Raw genomic sequence first — 21,494 nt, 5'->3', positions numbered from 1 at the left:
ACATTGATAAATCTCCCTCCATACATTTCCAGAATCTCTCACCTCTCCAGTCCTATCATCTGTTATTCCCATACATAATGATGTCATGTGACCTCATCACAATCTCTCACCTCTCCAGTAATATAGAAGAGAATCTCTAGGGTGAGCTGGAAGATTCTCTCCACCCTCCTGTCTCTCTCCATTGTCTGATCCTGAAGAGAAAGAAGATGAGACAAAGTTTCATGATATAAAATCCAGTTTTTAAAATTATATTTAAAGAAAATAAAAAGGGAAAACATTATCCTAATGTCTGTCGATTGAATAACCTGTCAGGAAACAGTCTCCAGGTGAATACCATAGGCATTACCACTGATGGTAGAATATTAATATTTTAGAAAATGTTTCATAAATCCAGAATCGAGGAACCATTCTGGAAGATAAACGAGGTCCATGGGACACAACATGCTAGTGACTTGTGTAGCAGGGAGGTCCAGACTGACCTGTTATCTATTGTCCTGTATTCACATGATGCTGCCTGTGCAGTAAGTAGACCTGAGGTAGTTCTGGAACTTACAGACAAACGTTTGCTTTATATCTATGCATTTTTCGTTAGTTTAACAGGTCATGCAGGTCGCATGTGTTAATATGGGCGCATCCAGATGGTTGCGTCTTCCTCGGACCTTCCTAAAGAAGCCCATGAGAACACAAAAATAACAAAATGTGTATGCGGATCTGTTACCAAGTAACAATCACACGATCCTTCAAGTGTTTGGGACAAGTGACATCATTGGTTTTTTCGCGGATTTGCCAAAATGGGTGACAAACATTTGATTAAACATACAAATGTACTTCAACTGGAAGTGAGACGTTATGTGCAATATTAGAAGATCGCTCAATCTTCATTCACGCATCCTGTGAGTATGTGCACACCTTACTATTTGATCCGTTTATATCGTCTAACTCAATACACATGGACAACACGTTCAACAGGCATAGTTGTCACATTTCATAAAGTCCTTATGCCACGTTTCGAAGGTGTGGCTCCTGCCTGTCTGAGACAGACTGCAATATATTATCAATATATCTACAGTAGTGCTGCAGTAAATTGTATGAGTGATCAGACCCCCTAGGGTTAAAGTACCCTAGGGGGAATGAAATAATAGGTAAAAAAAAAATAAAATATACCTTATATACTCGAGTATAAGCCTAGTTTTTCAGCAGAAAATATGTGCTGAAAAACCCAAACTCGGCTTATACTCGAGTCAAAAAAATAAATATATCTAAACTCACCTTTCCGGCGACCCCTGTATATCTTCTGTGCGATCTGTCCGGCAGCGGCCGAAGGCTATATACACTGGGGCAGGGGCTGGCAGGCTATATACATTGTGGTAGGGGCTGGCTGGCTATATACTGGGGAGGCTGTGACCAATGCATTTCCCACCCACGGCTTATACTCGAGTCAATAGGTTTTTCCAGTATTTTGTGGTAAAATTAGGGGCCTCGGCTTATACTCGGGTCGGCTTACACTCGAGTATATACGGTATATATTTAGTGAAAAAATATAAAATTTTGAATCACTTCTGGTCCCTAAAACGCATATAAAAATAAACTAGCAAAATTGTAAACATGTTACGTATCTCCATATCCCAAAATGTCCGATCTGTCAAAATATGAAAAGGATTATTCAGGGCAATGAAGGTAGTGCCCAAATGTCCAAAATGCCACATTTTGCAACACATAAACATTTGAATTATATAAATGAAAATGTCATCTCGTACAGCTTTTTTCTCTGTAATCACGCTGAGCCAATTAATAAAGTGGAAGTGTTATTTTTTTAAAGCAGAGAAAAATATATTAACCCCCTTCACATGGGCTCAGCCATCTTCAAATAGAGGTGGGGTTTGCTGCATAATGCCAGTGGCACATTGTAAGGAGTACTGTGTAAAAATGGCATACAGGAGTATTGCAATATATGGTAGAAACGATCAGACAATCTAGGGTTAAAGTACCCTAGAGGGTCTAAAAAAATAGTAAAAATAAAGTTTCAAAAAAGTTTCAAAATTAATCAAAGAATTGAAAAACCTAAAAGTTCAAATCACCCCCCCCCCCTTTCCTTAGAACTAATAGAAAAATCATGAACATGTTAGGTATTACCTAATGCCAAAAATATCAAAATATATAAACGTTTTTTTTGGCCGTGCTGAACCCCATAACAGAAAATAGCGCGCAAATACAAACGCAACATTTTAAATCACATAAAAAATTTACAAAGTGATCATAATGTCGCACCGTCCTCAAAATGGTAGCAATAAAAACTCAATTTGACATTGCACACAGCTTTTTTAAAGCGAAGTATGAAAAAGTTAAGATGGCGAAAAAAAATTTCGGACACAATTTTTTAAAATTGGATTATAATCCGAAAAAAAGTTCTAAATTTGGTATCACTTTGATTGCACCAAACCTAAGTATAAAGTAGAGGTGTCATTTGGAGCGCACAGTGAAAGTCGGAAAACTGAGCCTAGATGAAAGAGACGCAAATGCAGGTTTTTTTTCCCCAATTTTCCAGCTTCCAAGAACACAGCATGGAATAACTTCACTGAGAAGTAAAATTCGTTACGCAAAAAATAAGCCCTCACTCAGCGCCGTACATGGAAAAATGAACAAGTTATGGATTTTTTTTTAAGTTAGAGAGCAAAAAAAAAAAAAAACCCTGCGTCCTTAAGGGGCTAAAAGAAATTGCGTAGGAAAATATCGCGCAACTGTGTTATTTTTACAATTATCCACATTCGGAATTTTTTCTTTCCCAGCTCATCGTACAATGAACAAAATCTAAAGATGGTGCCAGTAGAAAGTACAGTTTGTCCTGCAGAAAATTAGACCTCATATTTTTCTGTAAATTTAAAATTTAAAAAAAAAATACAACTTGTGGAAAGGGGGTTAAAAAAAAAAAAAAAAAATGGAAAAAGGCCTGCTAGGGAAAGGGTTAAGAAGAGTTCGAGGTAATAGACGTAGACCGGAGACTAAATGTCCCCTTCACGTTAAGCCTTTTCTTCTGGTCACGATAAAATTATTAATGAGATTCGGAGCCTCGATATTGTCTGCAGGTTCCCGGGTTTTTTCCTCTGGACCAAAATTCCTCCATTTCTCACGTTCACCAGCCTGAGACCATTCATAAGACTGTATTCCCTTTATCGACCACATTGTAAGACCCTCTACGTGCGTCCGATAAGGTCAAGATCCTTCACCTACAAATTCCATCAAGAAGTTCCAAAATTGACGTACGTTATCCTCGTCCACTGACCGGGCGACAACCCCCCACAGGAACCCTGCAGGCACCGCACCTCCTCCCGCCGGGGCTCTGCTTTGTATATGTGGGAGGTGGCAAATGCTATAAGGATAAAGGACCTGTGATGATGTCATGATCATGTGATCAATGTGTGGGAGGAGTCAGGGTGAAGGCTGTGCTGCTGGAGGAGGTAGGACCTGTGATGATGTAATGACCATGTGATCAACCAGTCTGGCTCTTCTTAGTGAGCCAGATCATTGGTCAGCAGTCTCAGGCCACATGTTGTGATTTTCAGATGCAGTTTTTGAAGCTACGAGCAGGTGTGGGTCATAATGCATAACTCCCAACTTATATCAAAGAGAAAGAGAGACAGCAGACATTTTTTGGCCTGAGCCGTGCCTTTAGCTCCTCCCCTTACTCCACAGTATTATTTCCCCCTTAGTGCCCCCCATCTCCCCCTCACATTGTGTCCCCACCAGATCCCTTTCACATTGTAGCCCCACTTATTGTGCCCCTAGTAGGTCCCCCTCACATTGTGCTCCCCGCAGCAGCTCCCGTTTTTTTGCCCCCTTTATTGTGCCCAACCCCAGTTGCTTGCCCTGTTATTGCGGACCCTGTCCAAGCAGCCCTACCATCTTATTGTGCTCCCCTCCTCAGCAGCTACCTCGGTTATTGAACCCCCGACAGTAAAATAAAAAACACACCTTTCCACATTCCCCCAGAGCAGCTTCTCCCTCCTCGGCTTCAGCTGTATGTAGCAGTGACGCTGACAGGCAGAGATGACATCATCACATGATGTCATCACCTGTGGACCCTGGTACATACAGCAGAAGCAGAGAGGAGCCGTTGCGAGGAAATTTTAAAAGGTGAGTATGTGTTTTTAGCAGAGGAACAGTGATAGTGCACTGTCCCGGCACGGTAATCAGCTCGGGTCGGTTAGGAGGTATGATAATGGGTGATAACAATCATTGAGCCGCCCACTCCATTTTTTCATTTCATCTGGAGAACCGAACTTGTGAATGCTTTTTAAGGCAGCCAGTCACCTATCACACTCCACCTTTAACCTGATTTTTTAGATTTCAATAGGAGTGGTTATCCCAGGAGTGGCAGAGTTACACAATCATTGGCATGGTTGAGTGATTGATCAGCTCCTTACCAAAGCCATATTCACATATTGTTGCCCTGCATGAGCCGGCTCCTTTATAACCCATCACTAAGGTGCTCCTGTAGTTTGGAAGTTGCTTATCTTCAGTAAAGACTGGCATTACTGTTACAATCTACATTGCCTCCATGTGTCTGTCTAAGCAACTGCACCAACTACTACCAAATTGTCATCTGTTGAGATAATGAACGTGGGCATAAGTCTTTAATTTAGACCGGGGCCCTTAAACCCCGGGCACACAAGGCTGGTGCCAACACTGGGCATACCTGGGCAAGTGCCGGGGTCCAGGGCTGATGGGGCCCCACATAAGGCTGTATACAAGAAAACCATTGGTCCGTAGTGTAATACATCAGAATTATTTCCTGAATCAAAATGTTTCCAAGCAAATTGTCAGGCTCCAGGGGTAGTGGACCCACTGGACCACCACAGACGATGACATAAGCCGACACCTGGGACCAGAATCTAAGTGGTACCCAGGAACACAGGATGACAGCCCCCCCCCCCCCTTCAGCCTACACCTCTTCTTTGGCTGGAGAAATCTCCACAGGCGATCATTGTCCAGGATATTGTCCTCAGGCTCCAAGGACCTCTCCTCCAGACCGAACCACTTCCGGTCGACAAAAAAGAACCGCTTTCCTCTGACCAACCTCATATCCAGGACCTCCTTTACCTCATAGACAACAGTTGCATCAGCCTCTGAAGCAGGGGGAGGTACCTGTCGAGAGAAGCTTGTCACGATGACTGGCTTCAGGAGGGAGACATGGAAGGAGTTCGGGATGCGCATGGTGGGAGGAAGGCGCAGCTTGTATGCCACAGGATTGATGCGCTTAAGTACCTCGAAGAGACCCAGGAAACGTGGTCCCAGTTTATAGCTTGGAATCCTCCATTTCTGGAGGAGAGCCACACTTTATCACCTGGAGAAAAAACTGGGGGAGGTCTGCATTTCTTATCAGCCTGAGTTTTGGTGCAGGTGGATGCCTGAAGTAGAGATTGTCTGTTCCCAGATGGACTTAAGGTCTTCCACCAACTCTTCCACAGCAGAAACATCAGCAGACATGGAGAGAGGAAGAGGTGGGTGTGGATGTGGTCCATAAACAACAAAGAAAGGAGTGGCACCAGCAGACTCAGACTCGAGACACTTGTAGGAGAATTCAGCCCATGGCAGTAGAGTGGACTAGTCATCCTGTCGGGCGGAGACTGATTAACCCTCTCAACTTGTCCATTGGACTGCAGATGGTATGCAGTTGAGAAGTCCAGCTTCACTTGAAGTTGACCCCACAGGGATCGCCAGAAACAGGAAACAAACTGGACCCCAGGGTCCCAGACAATGTGCAGGGGAAGTCCATGAAGCCAGGAGATGTGCAGGAAGAACAGACTGGCAAGACATGGAGCTGACAGCAGACCTGGCAGAGAAAAAAAATGGGAATCTTGGAAAGCCGATCCGTTACTACCCAGAGGACTGTAGTACCGTAAGAAGATGGGAGATAAGTGATAAAGTCCAGGCCATATCAGGCCGTGTAAGAACTGGGGCCGAGGCAAAGGCTGACTTAATTCTAGAGAAGGCTTCTTCAGCTGCAGGGGGCCAGAGTCTGGGATTGGTGTTCTCTTTGGTCAGCGTCACAATGGGAGTTACAAGAGAGGAGAAGTGCAGAATAAACTGTCGGTAGTAATTGGCAAAGCCCAGGAATCTCTGTATTGTGTGCAGTCCTAAATGGTGAGGCCAGTGAAGAATCGCAGACAACTTAGCGGCATGCATCTGTAGACCTTTGTCAGAGATGATATAGCCTAGAAAGGGAAACCTCTTCTGGTGGAACTGGCACTTCTCGAGTTTGGCTGAAAGGCGATGGGCTCTTAAACAACTGAGGACTTGCCACACGTGGGACTGTTGGGACTCAAGGTTCGTAGAGAACACCAGGATATCGTCAAGATAGACCACGACACAGGTATATAGCAAGTCTCTGAGAATGTTGACAAACTCCTGAAACACCGAGTTCAAATGGCATAACCAGGTACTCAAAGTGCCCATCACGAGTATTGAAGGCGGTCTTCCATTCATCATCTTTGCAGATCCGGATGAGGTTATACGCCCCATGGAGGTCTAGTTTGGTGAAGACCTTGGCTCCACGTATGCGATCAAAGAATTCAGACAGCAGGTCAATGGAGCAATTGTAGAGGCAGTGCGGTGGAAAAGTCTCTGCTTGTTTCTCCGAAAAAACATCAGCAAAGTCTACATATGGAGTGGGAGACCCACCAGAGACTTCGGAAGCGAGACGGTGGAGACGGGACAAGGCAGTTCCAGACAACATGACAGGCATTCCGGTCCCCAGCGGAGAACTTTACCGGTCTGCAAGTCGAGCCCCGGTGCGTGGCGCTGCAACCACGGAAGACCCAGAAGAACTGAAGATGTGCACCAGCTTAGCATGTAAAAGGAAAGTCTCTCCTTGTTCAAGACCCCCACTTCTGGGCATAGGGGTTCAGTGCAGTACCGAATCGGGTCTTGAGAATCTGCCCACTGACTGACGAGATGACCAGCAGCTTCTCGAGACGGACCACAGAAAGACGGTACTGAGAGACCAGGGCAACATCCACAAAGTTTCCTGGAATCCAAGAAGGCAAGGGCTGGAAACTGATTACCCGTCCCAGAGTATGTTCAGACCTAGAGGCAGAGGTTCTCCTGACGTTGCCTGGAATGTTCCATGGCAGGTGGCAGAAATGGTCTTTCGAAGGCAGGAGCCAAGCGAGGCAAACGTCGGACATGGACTTGCGCTTATTCGAGATGTTGCTCCTCAGAGCCCTCCATTAACTGGATATTAAGCTGAGTGGCATTGAGATGAGATCATTTAGAGTAGACAGCAGGTCACGTGCAGGCAGAGTGTCTTTAACTTGTCCCAAAAGTTCCTTTTTAAAGGTCGCAATGAGGGCTGCTTTATTCCAGGCTAGCTCAGAGGCCAGAGTACGAACCGAAGCGCATAGTCACCAACAGGTGAGTCCCCTTGACGCAGGTTCAGGAGTGCAGTCTCAGCTGAAGACACCCGTGCAGGTTCCACAAGGACGGACCGGAACTCAGCGAACAAGGTGGTGATGTTAGCTATAACCAGGTCTTTTTTGTCCCAGAGGGGAGTAGCCCATGCCAAGGCCTTCCTGGAGAGGAGGCTGTTGATGAATGTCCCTTTAAACCGTTCTGTAAAGAACACTGTCAGCATAAGCAAGGAGAACTGGGTGATAAAAGCCCTGCATAACTTGGGGTCTCTATCATACTTTGATGGCATGGAAAGTCTCAGCCTAGGTTCAGTGGAAGGCAGGCATTCCGTAGTAGCAGGAGGAGCCGCAGGAACTTGACGCTGTTGCTGAGTAGCTACCAATTGCTGCAACATGGCGGTGACTTTTCCAAGCTTTTCTCCTTGCACGGCAATCTGTCGGGACTCCTTGACCACAACAGTAGTAAGATCAGCCAGTTCAGGTAGCGGAATCTTGGCGGAAGCCATGGTTGGATCTTACTGTCAGGCTCCAGGGGTAGTGGACCCACGGCAGACAATGGTGTAAGCCGACACCTGGGACCTGAATCTAAGTCGTACCCGGCTTTAACCAGAGCCCGCCGCAAAGCAGGTTGGACTTGTTCCACAGGTGCTACTTTGTCCAATGTGGCAGCCCAGGCGAGGTACAGTGACGTTGAGGAGAATCAAAGTCGAGGACAGGCAGGAGGTCAGGGCGGGAAGCAAAGGATCAGAGTTGGGGGTGTAGCAATAGGTCAAGGCAGGCAGCAGAGAAGCGTAGTCAGAAATGGAACCGGGGTCACAACGGGATATCACGATAACTGCACTGGGCATTAGACAAAGCTTTGTCTAAGGCACAAGACACAAAGATCCGTCAAGGTGTGCAGGGAGAGACTGGTTTACATAGAATTCTGGGAAATGTCCTAGCGCTAATTAATGATAAACTGACCCTTTAAACTTTCTGAAGCCAGTGCGGATATCATCTCATCCGATGTTGAATCTGCCAATCATGCCAACGTTCTCTGGGACATGCCAATTGCCATGCACATAAACAAAACACTTGTGAACATGGGGCCCTTATACCACACTCATGGGGTTTGTTTCTGACCATTTGAGCAGACACATGAATATTAGAAGCTGCTTGATGTCATTGTGCAAGGCTCTGGCACTGCTCCTCCTGTTTCTCCTTGTACAGTAGAGGAGGTAGTGATCCTCCTGTTAGGTTGTGGCTGCATGTACCCCTTCATGTCTCCTGGTGTACTAGCCTGGGTCCTTCTATCTGCATCTTGCTCTGGAAACTGCTGACAAAGCTGACCTTCTAGCCACATCTCACATGCCATTCTGTATGTGCTGCTCTACTTCTGTGGATTGTAAATATCGCCTCATGCTACCTCTAGGAGTAAGAGCAATGAGAAAAGCAGAAGTGGCCAAGACAACCAAAAAGGATAAGAAAAGAGAAATGGTCTGTGGACACCACCTACATTACCACTCTTTTATACTACCTGACAACTACCTGTTGTCTGCTCCATCTGCACAGCAGCAGCAGAAATTGATTCAGTTTAGATTCAGAGCAGGACAGGTTTCACGGAAATGTAAACGTGAGCCTCCTTTATGACATCATAATTTGACTATTTACCTTCCATGATTTTTTTTTATATTTAAAACAAATTTGTGCGTAAAACATTTCATGCATTCTGACGAAAAAAAACAGCTTCACTCCTGTGTGAAGGGAACCTGCGAGTTAAACGAACACCCGCTAACAAAATATATATATGCAAACTGCTATCATACAGCATTACAACTATCCCTACATTGTTCCTCCCTATGCCTATAAATTCCACAGTATATTCGTAAAAAGTGGACCATCTAGGCAAATGACCCCATACAAGTCCTATTGTCTTTCCTTTGAGCTTAGTCCAAAATATTCATATTCTTCCAGCTCAGCTGTGCCTTCAGCTCCTAATTGATGAGGAGCTGGCAGAGACTATAGTAAAAAAAAGACTCCACCAGTGCAGTTCTGGTCTACAGGTCTGAATTGGCAGAGTTTGTACCCATATTAACTAACAGGCTGGATTGTCTAAGTGGATACAGTCACTGGAGCGCCAGTGGGGGAACTTCATTTTAAATGCCTGTCTTATTGAATTCCCCCCATTGGCAGTGTGTGACTTGCTGAAGAGAATTCCTGAGGTAGGGGTGGATGAGGTAGCTAATTTCTCTTCGAAAATTGAGAACACAGTGAACGTCTGGACTTGTTTTTCAGTCTCCTCTCGCTTGGAAGTCAGTTTCTCCAGGAAATTTTGGAGTTTCAATTTCTTTTTCTCAGCTACATCATCCATTGGTTCTACCTGGTGTCCTTTGTGTTTTCCGGCCAGAGAGCAGGTGACACAGATACAAGTAGAGTCTTCGATGCAGTAGTACTCTAGTATGTTCTTATGGATGGAGCATTTCCGATTATCCAGGGAAGTGGTGGGGTCCATTAAGATGTGATCCTCCGACTTGCTGTGTTTTTTTAAGTGTTTGTGACACAAAGAAGCCTCAAATTGTAAGCAGGTTTTGACGGCAGGTACAGAAGAGTCACAGTAAGTACAGAAGGTGCCACCAGTTGAGCTGAAAATTTGCTGGACTCAAAGGAAAGGCGATGATCGGACTCACATGGGTCATTTACCTAGATGTCGATTCAACTTTACGAACAGACTGTGGAACCTTACAAGGATGGGGAGGAACAATATAGTGATAGTTGTACTGATAGTTTACTGAGTGTGGGTTAGTTTAGCTGACAGGTTCCCTTTTAACATTATTACAATTCCCACACAAAAACAATCAGTGTATGAGAACATTTATAATTCCAACGCTTTTAAATTTCTGTACATTGTAATCAGGGAAAAAGCAATAACAATGTATCTTACTTAACAACATCTAATGTATTTCAAAGCATTTATCACATTATGAACATGAAAATGGCTAATCCCCAGTGTGAATTCTCTGATGTCTTTTAAGATTTTGTGAATCACTGAAAGATCTCCCACATTCTGTACAATAAAATGGCTTCACCCCCGTGTGAACTCTTTGATGTCTAAAAAGATCTGATTTCGCGAAATAATCTTTTCCACATTCTGAACATGAAAATGGCTTCTCTCCTGTGTGAAGTCTCTGATGTCTACTAAGATGTGATTTCTGGCTGAAAGATTTCCCACATTCTGTACATAAAAATGGCCTCTCCCCCGTGTGAGTTATTAAATGCCTACTAAGATCTGATTTCGTACTATAACATTTCCCACATTCTGAACATGAAAATGGCTTCTCCCCCGTGTGGCTTCTCTGATGTACAAGAAAGTCTGATTTATAGTTAAAACCTTTTTTACATTCAGAGCATGAAAATGGCTTCTGCTTTGTGTAACTTCTCCGATGGTTGACACAATTTCCTTTATCTGTACAACGTGTCTTACATTCCATTTGCGATGACTTTTCCTTGGTATGAATTCTCTGTTGTCTTTCCAGTTCTGTTTTATCGCTATGATTTTCACCACATTCTGAACCTTTATGCGACTTCTCCCCATTGTGATGACTTTGAAATACAACAATATGACCTCTATTCGGCTCAACAGTCCATAGTGATTGTGTAGATACAACCCATTTAATAGGACCATGCTGTTCATGAGTATCTTGTGCAATATAAGAAGGCTCTCCTATAAATTCTGATATCAGATGTTCCTCTGAGCTCCTGGTGTTGTCATCTGCAGAGAATAAAACAGATTATAAAATATAACCATAACATTGGTTGTGGTGAGAAAACTCTGAAGATGTATCACAGGACATTTGTGTGATATCAGCAATCCGGGTACATGCAGCATTTCTTGTCTGCCCATGGTGGCTATGACTTTCCTGCTTACCATAAGGTTCTGTATTATTACTGATGTAACATCTCAGCCTCTTCCTCCGAGGTCCTGGTGAGCAGTATTCCTGACCCTCATAGCTCCCACCTTCCAGCTTTTCTTAGTCTATGTCTCCATGTTCTGTATTGTGTTATCACTCGTCTCTGCTTTATCTAGTGGTTACTACTCACCTGGGCAGTTACCTGTAGGAATCTCCTCCTTACATCGCTCATCGCCCCTCACATATGTCTCTGGAGCAGTAATATTCTTCACAGCTTCACCCTGGAAATGAAAAAATAAAAATTGCAGAGGTCACCATGATAAGCAGCCTCCAGAGACAGAAACTGTGAGAAGAAGCAGTTATCATTTATATGCTAAATATAATCCTTCCTCTTGTTGCCCCAAAGAAGCAAACAGTCAAACTTCAGTCAGGTACAGAAAGACAAGGGATTCCACTTTATAAAAATAGAAATAAATTGAATGAAACACTACAGATCAGAGAATAAGAAGTCTTATCTCCATCTACCTGATGATCCTGTGGGACATATTTCTCCACTGAACAATCCTGTGGTAGAAGAAGAGGACTGGGACATCTCTCCGGTGATGTTCTCTTACTGGATCTACCTGTAGGAAACATCCAGAGACTGAATTCCTTCTTTCCATACAGATAATGAAAGGACGTGTGGATTTAGTCCTGTCTATTACCTGCTGATGTGAGGGGCTGGTGGTCCTCCATCATGACGTCCTTGTACACATCTTTGTGTCCTTCTAAATACTCCCACTCCTCCATGGAGAAATAGACAGCCACATCCTGACACCTTATAGGAACCTGACACACACAATGATCCCGTCATCACCCAGATCCCTTCATAGCGTTACTGTATAATGTCCCAGCATTCCCAGCAGTGTCACCTCTCCAGTCAGCAGCTCCATCATCTTGTGGGTGACTTCTAGTATCTTCTGCTCATTGATGTCATCATGTATCAGGGGGTGAGGTGGAGGAGCCGGGATTGGGCTCAGGGTTCTCCCCCGTCCTTCATACACAGGGGCCTGACAGCGCCCACTAGAGGTCTTCTTCACTACTGTGTAATCCTGGTTATGGAGAGACACATTGATAAATCTCCCTCCATACATTTCCAGAATCTCTCACCTCTCCAGTCCTATCATCTGTTATTCCCATAGATAATGATGTCATGTGACCTCATCACAATCTCTCACCTCTCCAGTAATATAGAAGAGAATCTCTAGGGTGAGCTGGAATATTCTCTCCATTATCTTGACCCTGTCTCTGTCCATTGTCCCTCCTAAATGGAAAGATCAGACAATGTTACATGATATAAGATCCCTTTTATAAACTTACATTTAAAGAAATTAATAAGGGAAAACATTATCCTAGTGAATAACCAGGTTTGATATAAATCGTGGCAACTAAACGATGAATACCATAGGCCAGTGATGGCGAACCTTTTAGAGACCGAGTGCCCAAACTACAACCAAAATCCACTTATTTACCATGAAGTGCCAACATGGCATTTCAAGCAGTAACTTATTGCTACCTGTTCTTCAACATCATTCAATTGTATTGGCTCTCCTAAGACCACAAATAAAGTTGAAAGAAGGTGAGCAAATTCAGACCATCATTGTAGCTTCTCTCCAGGGACAATGGTGGGTCCAGCAGGAGGACCTCCAAAGACAATGCAGTTCTGTCCTTCTCACTTTTCCCGCAGTTCAAACAGCCAATGAAATGTCGCTTTAAAATAGCCCTGAGAGCGGTATTTTTTAAGATGCTTGGGACTGCAGGAAGATTTGGTGGATTTGATCCTGTTTGGTGAAATTGGGACAATGGCCTGAGTGCCCACAGAAAGGGCTCTGAGTGCCACCTCTGGCACCCGTGCCATAGGTTCGCCACCACTGCCATAGGCATTACCCCGATGGTGAGATGAGTAGAATATTATTATTTTAGAAAATGGTTCATAAATCTAGAACCGAGGACCCTACTGGAAGAGAAGCGAGGTCCATGGGACACAACATGCTAGTGACTTGTGTAGCAGGGAGGTCCAGACTGACCTGTTATCTATTGTCCTGTATTCACATGATGCTGCCTGTACAGTAAGTAGACAAAGAAAGTTCTGGAACTTACAGACAGACAAATGTTTTCTTTAGTCCGCGCCAGTCCCAGTCCCAGTTTAACAGGTCATGCAGGACTCATGTGTTAATATGGGCGCATCCAGAAGGTTGTGTTTTCCTCGGACCTTCCTAAAGAAGCCCATGAGAACACAAAAACAACAAATGTATTTGCGGGTCTGTTACCAAGTAACAATCACACGATCCTTCAATCGCGACTTTCAAGTGACACAAATCAAGGGGTGGACCTTCGGACAATCCGACGGATTTGGACTGACTTTAAAATTGTGTCGCATTTCAAGCACTTACATACACCGGGAACAAGAAGGTGAACTCCGCCGGACCTGAGCGGGGAAGTGACAGATACAGGAAATTGGGCGCACGATCTTTGTGAATATCAATGGTGTGCATGATAGTCTGACACCGCACAGCGGGAATCGCGACAGGGCTGGCTAAGTAAATGTGCCCCATTACCTGCAATATTACAAGATCACTCAAACTTCATTAAGACATCACGTGAGTTGAAAATGTATTAAAACGCAATAAAACCTGTTCACCAAATTTTCAGCCTGAGACCATTCGTAAGACTGTATTCCCTTTATCGACCACATTGTAAGACCCTCTACGTGCGTCCGATAAGGTCAAGATCCTTCACCTACAAATCCCATCAAGAAGTTCCAAAATTGTCGTACGTTATCCTCCTCAACTGACCTAGCGACAACCCCCCACAGGAGCCCTGCAGGCACCGCACCTCCTCCTCCCGCAGCGCTCTCCTTTGTATTTATGGGAGGTGCCAAATGCTATAAGGGTAAAGGACCTGTGATGATGTCATGATCATGTGATCAATGTGTGGGAGGAGTCAGGGTGAAGGCTGTGCTGCTGGAGGAGGTAGGACCTGTGATGATGTAATGACCATGTGATCAACCAGTCTGGCTCTTCTTAGTGATCCGGATCATTAGGTTTAGCTTACTATAAAGAGTCAGCTCCTGAACTGCTCCCTACGTTCTCAGGCCACATGTTGTGATTTTCAGATGCAGTTTTTGAAGCTACAAGCAGGTGTGGGTCATAATGCATAACTCCCAACTTATATCAAAGAGAAAGAGAGACAAAAGATGCCATGCGCGACACAGACATTTTTTTGGCCTGAGCCGTGCTTTTTGCTCCTCCCCTTACTCCACAGTATTATTTCCCCCTTAGTGCCCTCCATCTCCCCCTCACATTGTGTCCCCCCCTGCTCCCTTTCACATTGTAGCCCCACTTATTGCACCCCCTAATAGGTCCTCCTCACATTGGGCTCCCCGCAGCAGCTCCCCCTGTTATTTTGCCCAACCCCAGCTGCTCCCCCTGTTATTGCGGACCCCTTCCAAGCAGCCCTACCATCTTATTGTGTTCCCCTTCCCAGCAGCTACCTCGTTTATTGCACCCCTCACAGTAAAATTAAAAAACAGACCATTCCACATTCCCCCACAGCAACTTCTCGCTCCTCTGCTTCAGCTGTGTGTAGCAGTGAAGCTGACAGGCAGAGATGACATCATCACATGATGTCATCACCTACAGACCCTGGTACATACAGCAGAAGCAAAGAGGAGCTATTGCGAGGAAATTTTAAAAGATGAGTATGTGTTTTTAGCAGAGGAACAGTGATCAGCTCGGGTCGGTTAGGAGGTATGATAATGGGTGATAACAAACATTGAGCCACCCATTCAATTTTTTCATTCCATCTGGAAAACTGAACTTGTGAATGCTTCCTCAGGCAGCCAGTCACCTATCACACTCCACCTTTAACCTGATTTTTTAGAGTTAAGAGGCGTGGTTATCCCAGAGTTACACAATCACTGGGATGGTTGAGTGATCCATCAGCTCCTTACCAAAGCCATATTCACATATTGTTGCCCTGCATGAGCCGGCTCCTTTATAACCCATCACTATGGTGCTCCTGTAGTTGGGCTGTTTGGAAGTTGCTTATCTTCAGTAAAGACTGGCATTACTGTTACCATCTACATTGCCTCCATGTGTCTGTCATAGCAACTGCACCAACTACTACCAAATTGTCATCTGTTGAGATAATGAACGTGGGCATAAGTCTTTAATTTAGACCGGGCCCTTAGACCACGGGCCACACCTGGCCCTTGAACCATCTCTGACCGCCCCATCATTAAATTATGAAGCAATTACCGGTAGATCCTCCATTTTTTATGCAGGGATGGTATATGTATTGTATACAGTATATAGACAAATGCCCTGGCCTGAAGCGGGCGTGCGCACGCGCCCTGGGAGACATAGACGCACACAAACAACCAGAGGACCAGGAATGGGGACAGGTAAGAAGCGCTTGCGAACACAGAGGGGCACAGGTGAACCCGCAACTTGAGGTATGGGTCACAGGAACACCCATGACAGTCCCCCCCCTTCAGCCTACCCCTCTTCTTGGGCTGGAGAAATCTCCACAGGCGATCATGGTTCAGGATATTGTCCTCGGACTCCCAGGACCTCCCCTCCAGACCGAACCCCTTCCAGTTGACGAGAAAGACCGCTTTCCTCTGCCCAACTTCATACCCAAGACCTCCTTTACCTCATAGACAGCAGTTGCATCAGCCTCATTAGCAGGGGTGGTACCTGTCGGGAGAAGCGATTCAAGATGACTGGCTTCAGGAGGGAGACATGGAAGGAGTTCAGGATGCGCATGATGGGTGGAAGGCGCAGTACTTCATAGGGACCCAGGAAACGCGGTCCAAGTTTATAGCTTTGAAATTTCTGTAAGACATATCTGGAGGAGAGCCACACTTGCTGCGGGTGGACGCCTGAAGTAGAGATTGACAAGTCTGTTCCCAGATGGACTTAAGGTCTTCCACCAACTTTTCCACAGCAGGAACATCAGTAGACACGGAGAAGAGGTAGGCGTGGATGTGGTCCATAAAGAACAAAGAAAGGAGTGGCACCAGCAGACTCAGACTCCAGGGATTTGTAGGAGAATGCAGCCCATGGCAGCAGAGTAGACCAGTCATCCTGTCGGCGGGGACCGATTAACCCTCTCAACTTGTCCATTGGACTGCGGATGGTATGTAGTTGAGAAGTCCAGCTTCACTTGAAGTTGACCCCACAGGGATCGCCAGAAACGGTATGCGAACTGGACCCCACGGTCCGAGACAATGTGCAGGGGAAGTCCATGAAGCCGGAAGATGTGCAGGAAGAACAGACTGGCAAGACATGGAGCTGATGGCAGACCTGGCAGAGGAACAAAATGGGACATCTAGGAAAGCCGATCATTTAGTACTCAGAGGAATGTATTACCGGAAGAAGATGGGAGATCAGTAATAAAGTCCATGGCTATGTAAGTCCACGGGCAACTGGGTATCGGCAACGGCAAGAGCAGACCTGCAGGCTTGAGACGTGACGAATTGTTACGGGCACAGGAAGCGCAACTCACAAAATCTCGAACGTCCTTGACCAGATCAGGCCACCAGTAAGAACGAGATATGAAAGCAACCAACTTCCAGCTGGAATGGCTTCTTCGTATCAGGCCGTGTGAGAACTGGGGTCGAGGCAAAGGCTGACTTCAATCTAGAGAAGACTTCATCAGCTGCCGAGGGCCAGAGTCTGGGATTGGCGTTCTTTTTGGTCAGCGTCACAATGGGAGTTACAAGAGAGGAGAAGTGCAGGATAAACTATTGGTAGTAATTGGCAATGCCCAGGAATCTCTTTATTGTGTGCAGTCCTACATGGTGAGGCCACTGAAGAACCGCAGACAGAGATGATATAGCCCAGAAAGGGAAACCTCTTCTGGTGGAACTGGCACTTCTCGAGTTTGGCTGAAAGGCGATTGGCTCTTAAACAACTGAGGACTTGCCACACGTGGGACTGGTGGGACTCAAGGTTCATAGAGAACACTAGTATATCATCAAGATAGACCACGACACAGGTATATAGGATGTCTCTGAAAATGTTGTTGACGAACTCCTGTAAAACAGCTAGTGCGTTACAGAGTCCAAATGGCATAACCAGGTACTCAAAGTACCCATCACAAGTATTGAAGGCGGTCTTCCATTCATCATCTTTGCAGATCCGGATGAGGTTATACGCCCCACGGAGGTCTAGTTTGGTGAAGACCTTGGCTCCATGTAAGTGATCAAAGAATTCTGGCAGCAGGTCAATAGAGCAATCGTAGCGGCAGTGCAGTGGAAAAGTCTCTGCTTGTTTCTCCAAAAAAATATCAGCACAGACCACATATGGAGTGGGGAGACCCACCAGAGACTTGGAGGACTTCGGAAGCGAGACGGTGGAGACGGGACAAGGCAGTTCCAGACAACATGACTGTCATTCCGGTCCCCAGCGAAGAACTTCACCCGTCTGCCGGTTGAGCCCCGGTGCGTGGCCCTGCAACCACGGAAGACCCAGATAAATGAAGATGTGCACCAGGTTAGCATGTAAAAGGAAAGTCTCTCCTTGTTCAAGACCCCCACTTCTAGGCATAGGGGTTCAGTGCAGTACCGAATCGGGTCTTGAGAATCTGCCCACTGACTGACGAAATGACCAGCAGCTTCTTGAGACGGACCACAGAAAGACGGTACTGAGAGACCAGGGCAACATCCACAAAGTTTCCTGCCGAATCGGAATCCAGGAAGGCAAGGGCTGGAAACTGATTACCCCGTCCCGGAGCTGAGAAAGACAGGTATGTTCAGACGTGGAGAAGGTTTATTCTCACCTAGAGATGCTTCTCCCAAGAACCCTAGGTGGCTGTGTTTCCTGGGCGCTGAGGACAATGTGGGAAGGTCTGAAGTAAGAGTTCCGGGCTGGCACAATAGAGGCAGAGGATCTCCTGATGGTGCCTAAACAAGAACAATTAAAAAGCACGGACACCACGCTTGCGAACACAGAGGGGAATGGATGAGCCCGCGACCCAAGATATGGGTCGCAGGAGCATCCGTGACAAAAAGCTAACAATTCACATTTAAACACTGCCCAAAAAAGAACGTGAACAATAAAATACCACTTCTAAGATCTCAATGAATAAGTTTCAATTCTTTATTAATTACATAGTGGAAGATGCTCAGAAGCATAAAACACAAAATTAATCAGAAATCAAAATGAATATCCCATGTAGGTGTAAATTTGGAATGATCAAAACTTGAATAAAAGGAGAATCAAAATCAAGTGGAAAATCAAATATCCGGCTGCTCCAACTTCAGTGGAAATGCCTCAAGACAAAGAAATGAGACTCAGTAGTGTCTATGTAGGCCTCCACGTTCCTGTTTGACCTCCCTTTAATTCTTGGACCTGCCCCTCATGACGTGGCAGATATTCCACTGAGGGATCTCCTCCCAGAAGTGGAGTAAAGCATCAGTCAACTCTTGCACAATATGTGGTGCATCCTGATGACCCATATGTGCTTGATTGCATTTAGATAAGGAGAATGGACAGACCAGTCCATAGCATTAATTCCTTCATCATTTAGGAACTGCTAACACATTGCAGCCACATGAGGCCTAGCATTGCCCTGCATCAGAAGGAACCCAGGGCCAACCGCACCAGCATACGGTCTCACAATGCGTCTGAAAATCTCACCCCGGTAGCTAATGGAAGAAAGGTGTCACGGGTGACCCCTCGATCCACGACATGGATCGCGGGGTCACCCGTGACACCTTTCTTCCACCCGTGCTCCGCTGTATAAGCTGCCCCGTCCCCGGTCTGTACTTACCTCTCCAGGCTCCAGGCTGTGGTTCCGTCCGGGCCGCATGCCTCCTCCGACTAGGGTGTGCGCGCGCAGACTCTCCAGGAATTTAAAGGGCCAGCGTCCTCCTAATTGGCGCTGACATCCCGCCTCTGCTATATATTCTGGAAGCTCCCAGCATTCCCTGCCGGATCTTCAAGTCATTCTAACTGAAGTGAAAGCCTCCTGAGCGTGTCCAGACGCCTCCGTGATTCCTGAACGTTTCCAGACGTCTCCGTGTTACTGTGGTGTTCCCGTGTCCCTGTCGTGTTCCCGTGTTCCTGTCGTGTTCCCGTGTTCAGTAATCCTGTGGCGGTCCTGTAATCTTGTGGCGGTCCTGTAATCCTGTGGTGGTCCTGTATCCCAGTGGTCTTCCTGAGGTCCTGCCAGCCGTCCCTCCGAGGTCCTGCCGGTCCAAGGTCCTGCCTATCCGAGGTCCTGCCTTCCCGTGGTCCTGCCTTCCCGTGTTCCCCGTGTCCCTACCTTGGCTGCCACCGCGGGCCTAGTCGCACCCGTGGAGTGACCTGGTGGCTCCCCGGACTCTGGCGAAAACCAGGAGTCCACTTAGACTCTGCTCCCGGTTTGCGGCTAGTATCGTTATCCGCCACGGTGGTCCAGGGAGTCAACAGACTCTGCCCATAGACTCTCTGACTGTTCGACCCACCCAACTGTGACAGTAAGATCCGGCCATGGACTCCGCTAAGGTCTTGTATCCCCCTAAAAGTACCAAGGACCCACTCCAGGTACTGGGTGACCTTCCAAGCCGTATTGCCCAGCAGTCTCAAGAAATTTCTGGACCCAAATTTTTGATGCCTAACAAATTTGATGGCAACCCCAATTTTTGCAGGAGCTTTGTTGCCCAGTGCTCACTGCACATCAAATTGATGTCCTCCCAGTTCACTACCGAACGCACTAAGTTGGCATTTGCTTTCTCTTTACTCTCTGGAGAGGCCCTGACCTGAGATACCCCTTTGTGGGATAGTGGTGATCCAGACATGGCTACCCATACCACGTTCCTGGCAAAAATCTGGTCCAGTTTTGAACCACCTCAAGTCCGGCTTCCCCGACTGTCCTGCTTTGCCCCGGTGTCCTCAGTGTCTCTGCAGCTTCCAGAGTCTCCACTGGCCTTCCCAGAGGCTGCTCCAGAGTCTCCACCGGCCTTCCCAGAGGCCGTTTCAGAGTCTCCACCGGCATTCCCAGAGGCTGCTTTGGTGTGCCAGGAACCACTCAAGTCTCCGCAGATTCTCAGTGCTGCTCCAGTGGCTCCCCGGCCTCCGCAGCTTCCGGGGGCTACTCCAGTGGCATCCCTGTGGCTCCCCAAGAGTCGCTCTAGCCTCTACAGCTTCCCAGCGCTGCTCCAGCTTTCCAAGGGCTACACCAGCCCCCGGCCAAAAGACGTTTAAGACGTTCTAAGTGAAGCGAAATCCTCCTGAGCATTTCCAGACACCTCCGTGATTCCTGAGCATTTCCAAACGCCTCAGTGTTCCTGTGGTGTTCCCGTGTTCCATAGTCCTGTGGCGGTCCTGTAATCCTGTGGCAGTCCTGTAATTCTGTGGTTGTCCTGTAATCCTATGGAGGTCCTGAGGTCCTGCCAGCCGTCCTTCCGAGGTCCTGCCTGTCCGAGGTCCTGCCTTCCCGTGGTCCCTGTGTCCCTACCTTGGCTGCCACCGCGGGCCTAGTCGCACCCGTGGAGCGACCTGTGGCTCCTCGCCGCAGCAAGACCTTACCGCTTTGCGGCAGGCTCTGGTGAAGACCAGGAGTCCACTTAGACTCCGCTCCTGGGTTGCGGCTAGTGTTGTTATCCCCCGCGGTGGTCCAGGGAGTCCACAGACTCTGCCCATAGACTCTCTGACGGATCGTCCATATGAAGCGTGACAACAGGCTAGGTCTTTTTAGTGCAATTTTCTGCCAAACCGGTCATGCTGGAGGATGTTACAGGAGAACATTTTTCATGGCATCACCAAACCCTGTCACGTCTGTCACATGTACTCAATGTGAACATGCTCTCATCCATGAAGAGCATTGGGTGCCAATGATGAATCTGCCAATCTTGCCAACGTTTTCTGGCACATGCCAACCGCCTTGCACATAAGCAAAACACTTGTGAACATTTGGCCCTTATACCACACTCATGGGGTTTGTTTCTGACCATTTGCGCAGACCATTAGAGGCTGCTTGATGTCATTGTGCAAGGCTCTGGCACTGCTTCTCCTGTTTCTCCTTGTACAGTAGAGGAGGTAGTGATCCTCCTGTTAGGTTGTGCCCGTATGTACCCCTTCATGTCTCCTGGTGTACTGGCCTGTGTCCTTGCATCTGCATCTTGCTCTGGAAACTGCTGACAAAGCTGACCTTCTAGCCACATCTCGCATGC

General features: G+C 46.7%; 3 protein-coding genes across 3 annotated transcripts in view; all 3 read right to left on the bottom strand.

Annotated features, from left to right (window-relative positions):
• The window catches only part of LOC140065152 (uncharacterized), a 47,149-nt gene that overhangs the window by 4,302 nt on the left and 21,353 nt on the right, over positions 1 to 21,494 (bottom strand). The gene's annotated exons all lie outside the window — the stretch shown is intronic.
• The window catches only part of LOC140065154 (uncharacterized), a 154,690-nt gene that overhangs the window by 112,861 nt on the left and 20,335 nt on the right, over positions 1 to 21,494 (bottom strand). The window lies entirely within an intron of this gene.
• LOC140065146 (uncharacterized) lies at positions 8,903 to 14,198 on the bottom strand. Its single transcript, XM_072112687.1, has 7 exons — positions 13,433 to 14,198; positions 12,511 to 12,596; positions 12,205 to 12,384; positions 11,998 to 12,121; positions 11,819 to 11,916; positions 11,484 to 11,574; positions 8,903 to 11,154 (listed from the first exon to the last, which is right to left on the bottom strand). Exons 2-7 carry the CDS (start codon positions 12,586 to 12,588, stop codon positions 10,382 to 10,384), a joined length of 1,344 nt encoding a protein of 447 aa, XP_071968788.1. The 5' UTR covers positions 12,589 to 12,596; positions 13,433 to 14,198; the 3' UTR covers positions 8,903 to 10,381.

Source organism: Engystomops pustulosus, chromosome 6 (genome assembly GCF_040894005.1).
Source record: "Engystomops pustulosus chromosome 6, aEngPut4.maternal, whole genome shotgun sequence".
Taxonomy (NCBI): Eukaryota; Metazoa; Chordata; class Amphibia; order Anura; family Leptodactylidae; genus Engystomops; species Engystomops pustulosus.
This window is presented reverse-complemented; position numbering and strand designations above follow the sequence as displayed.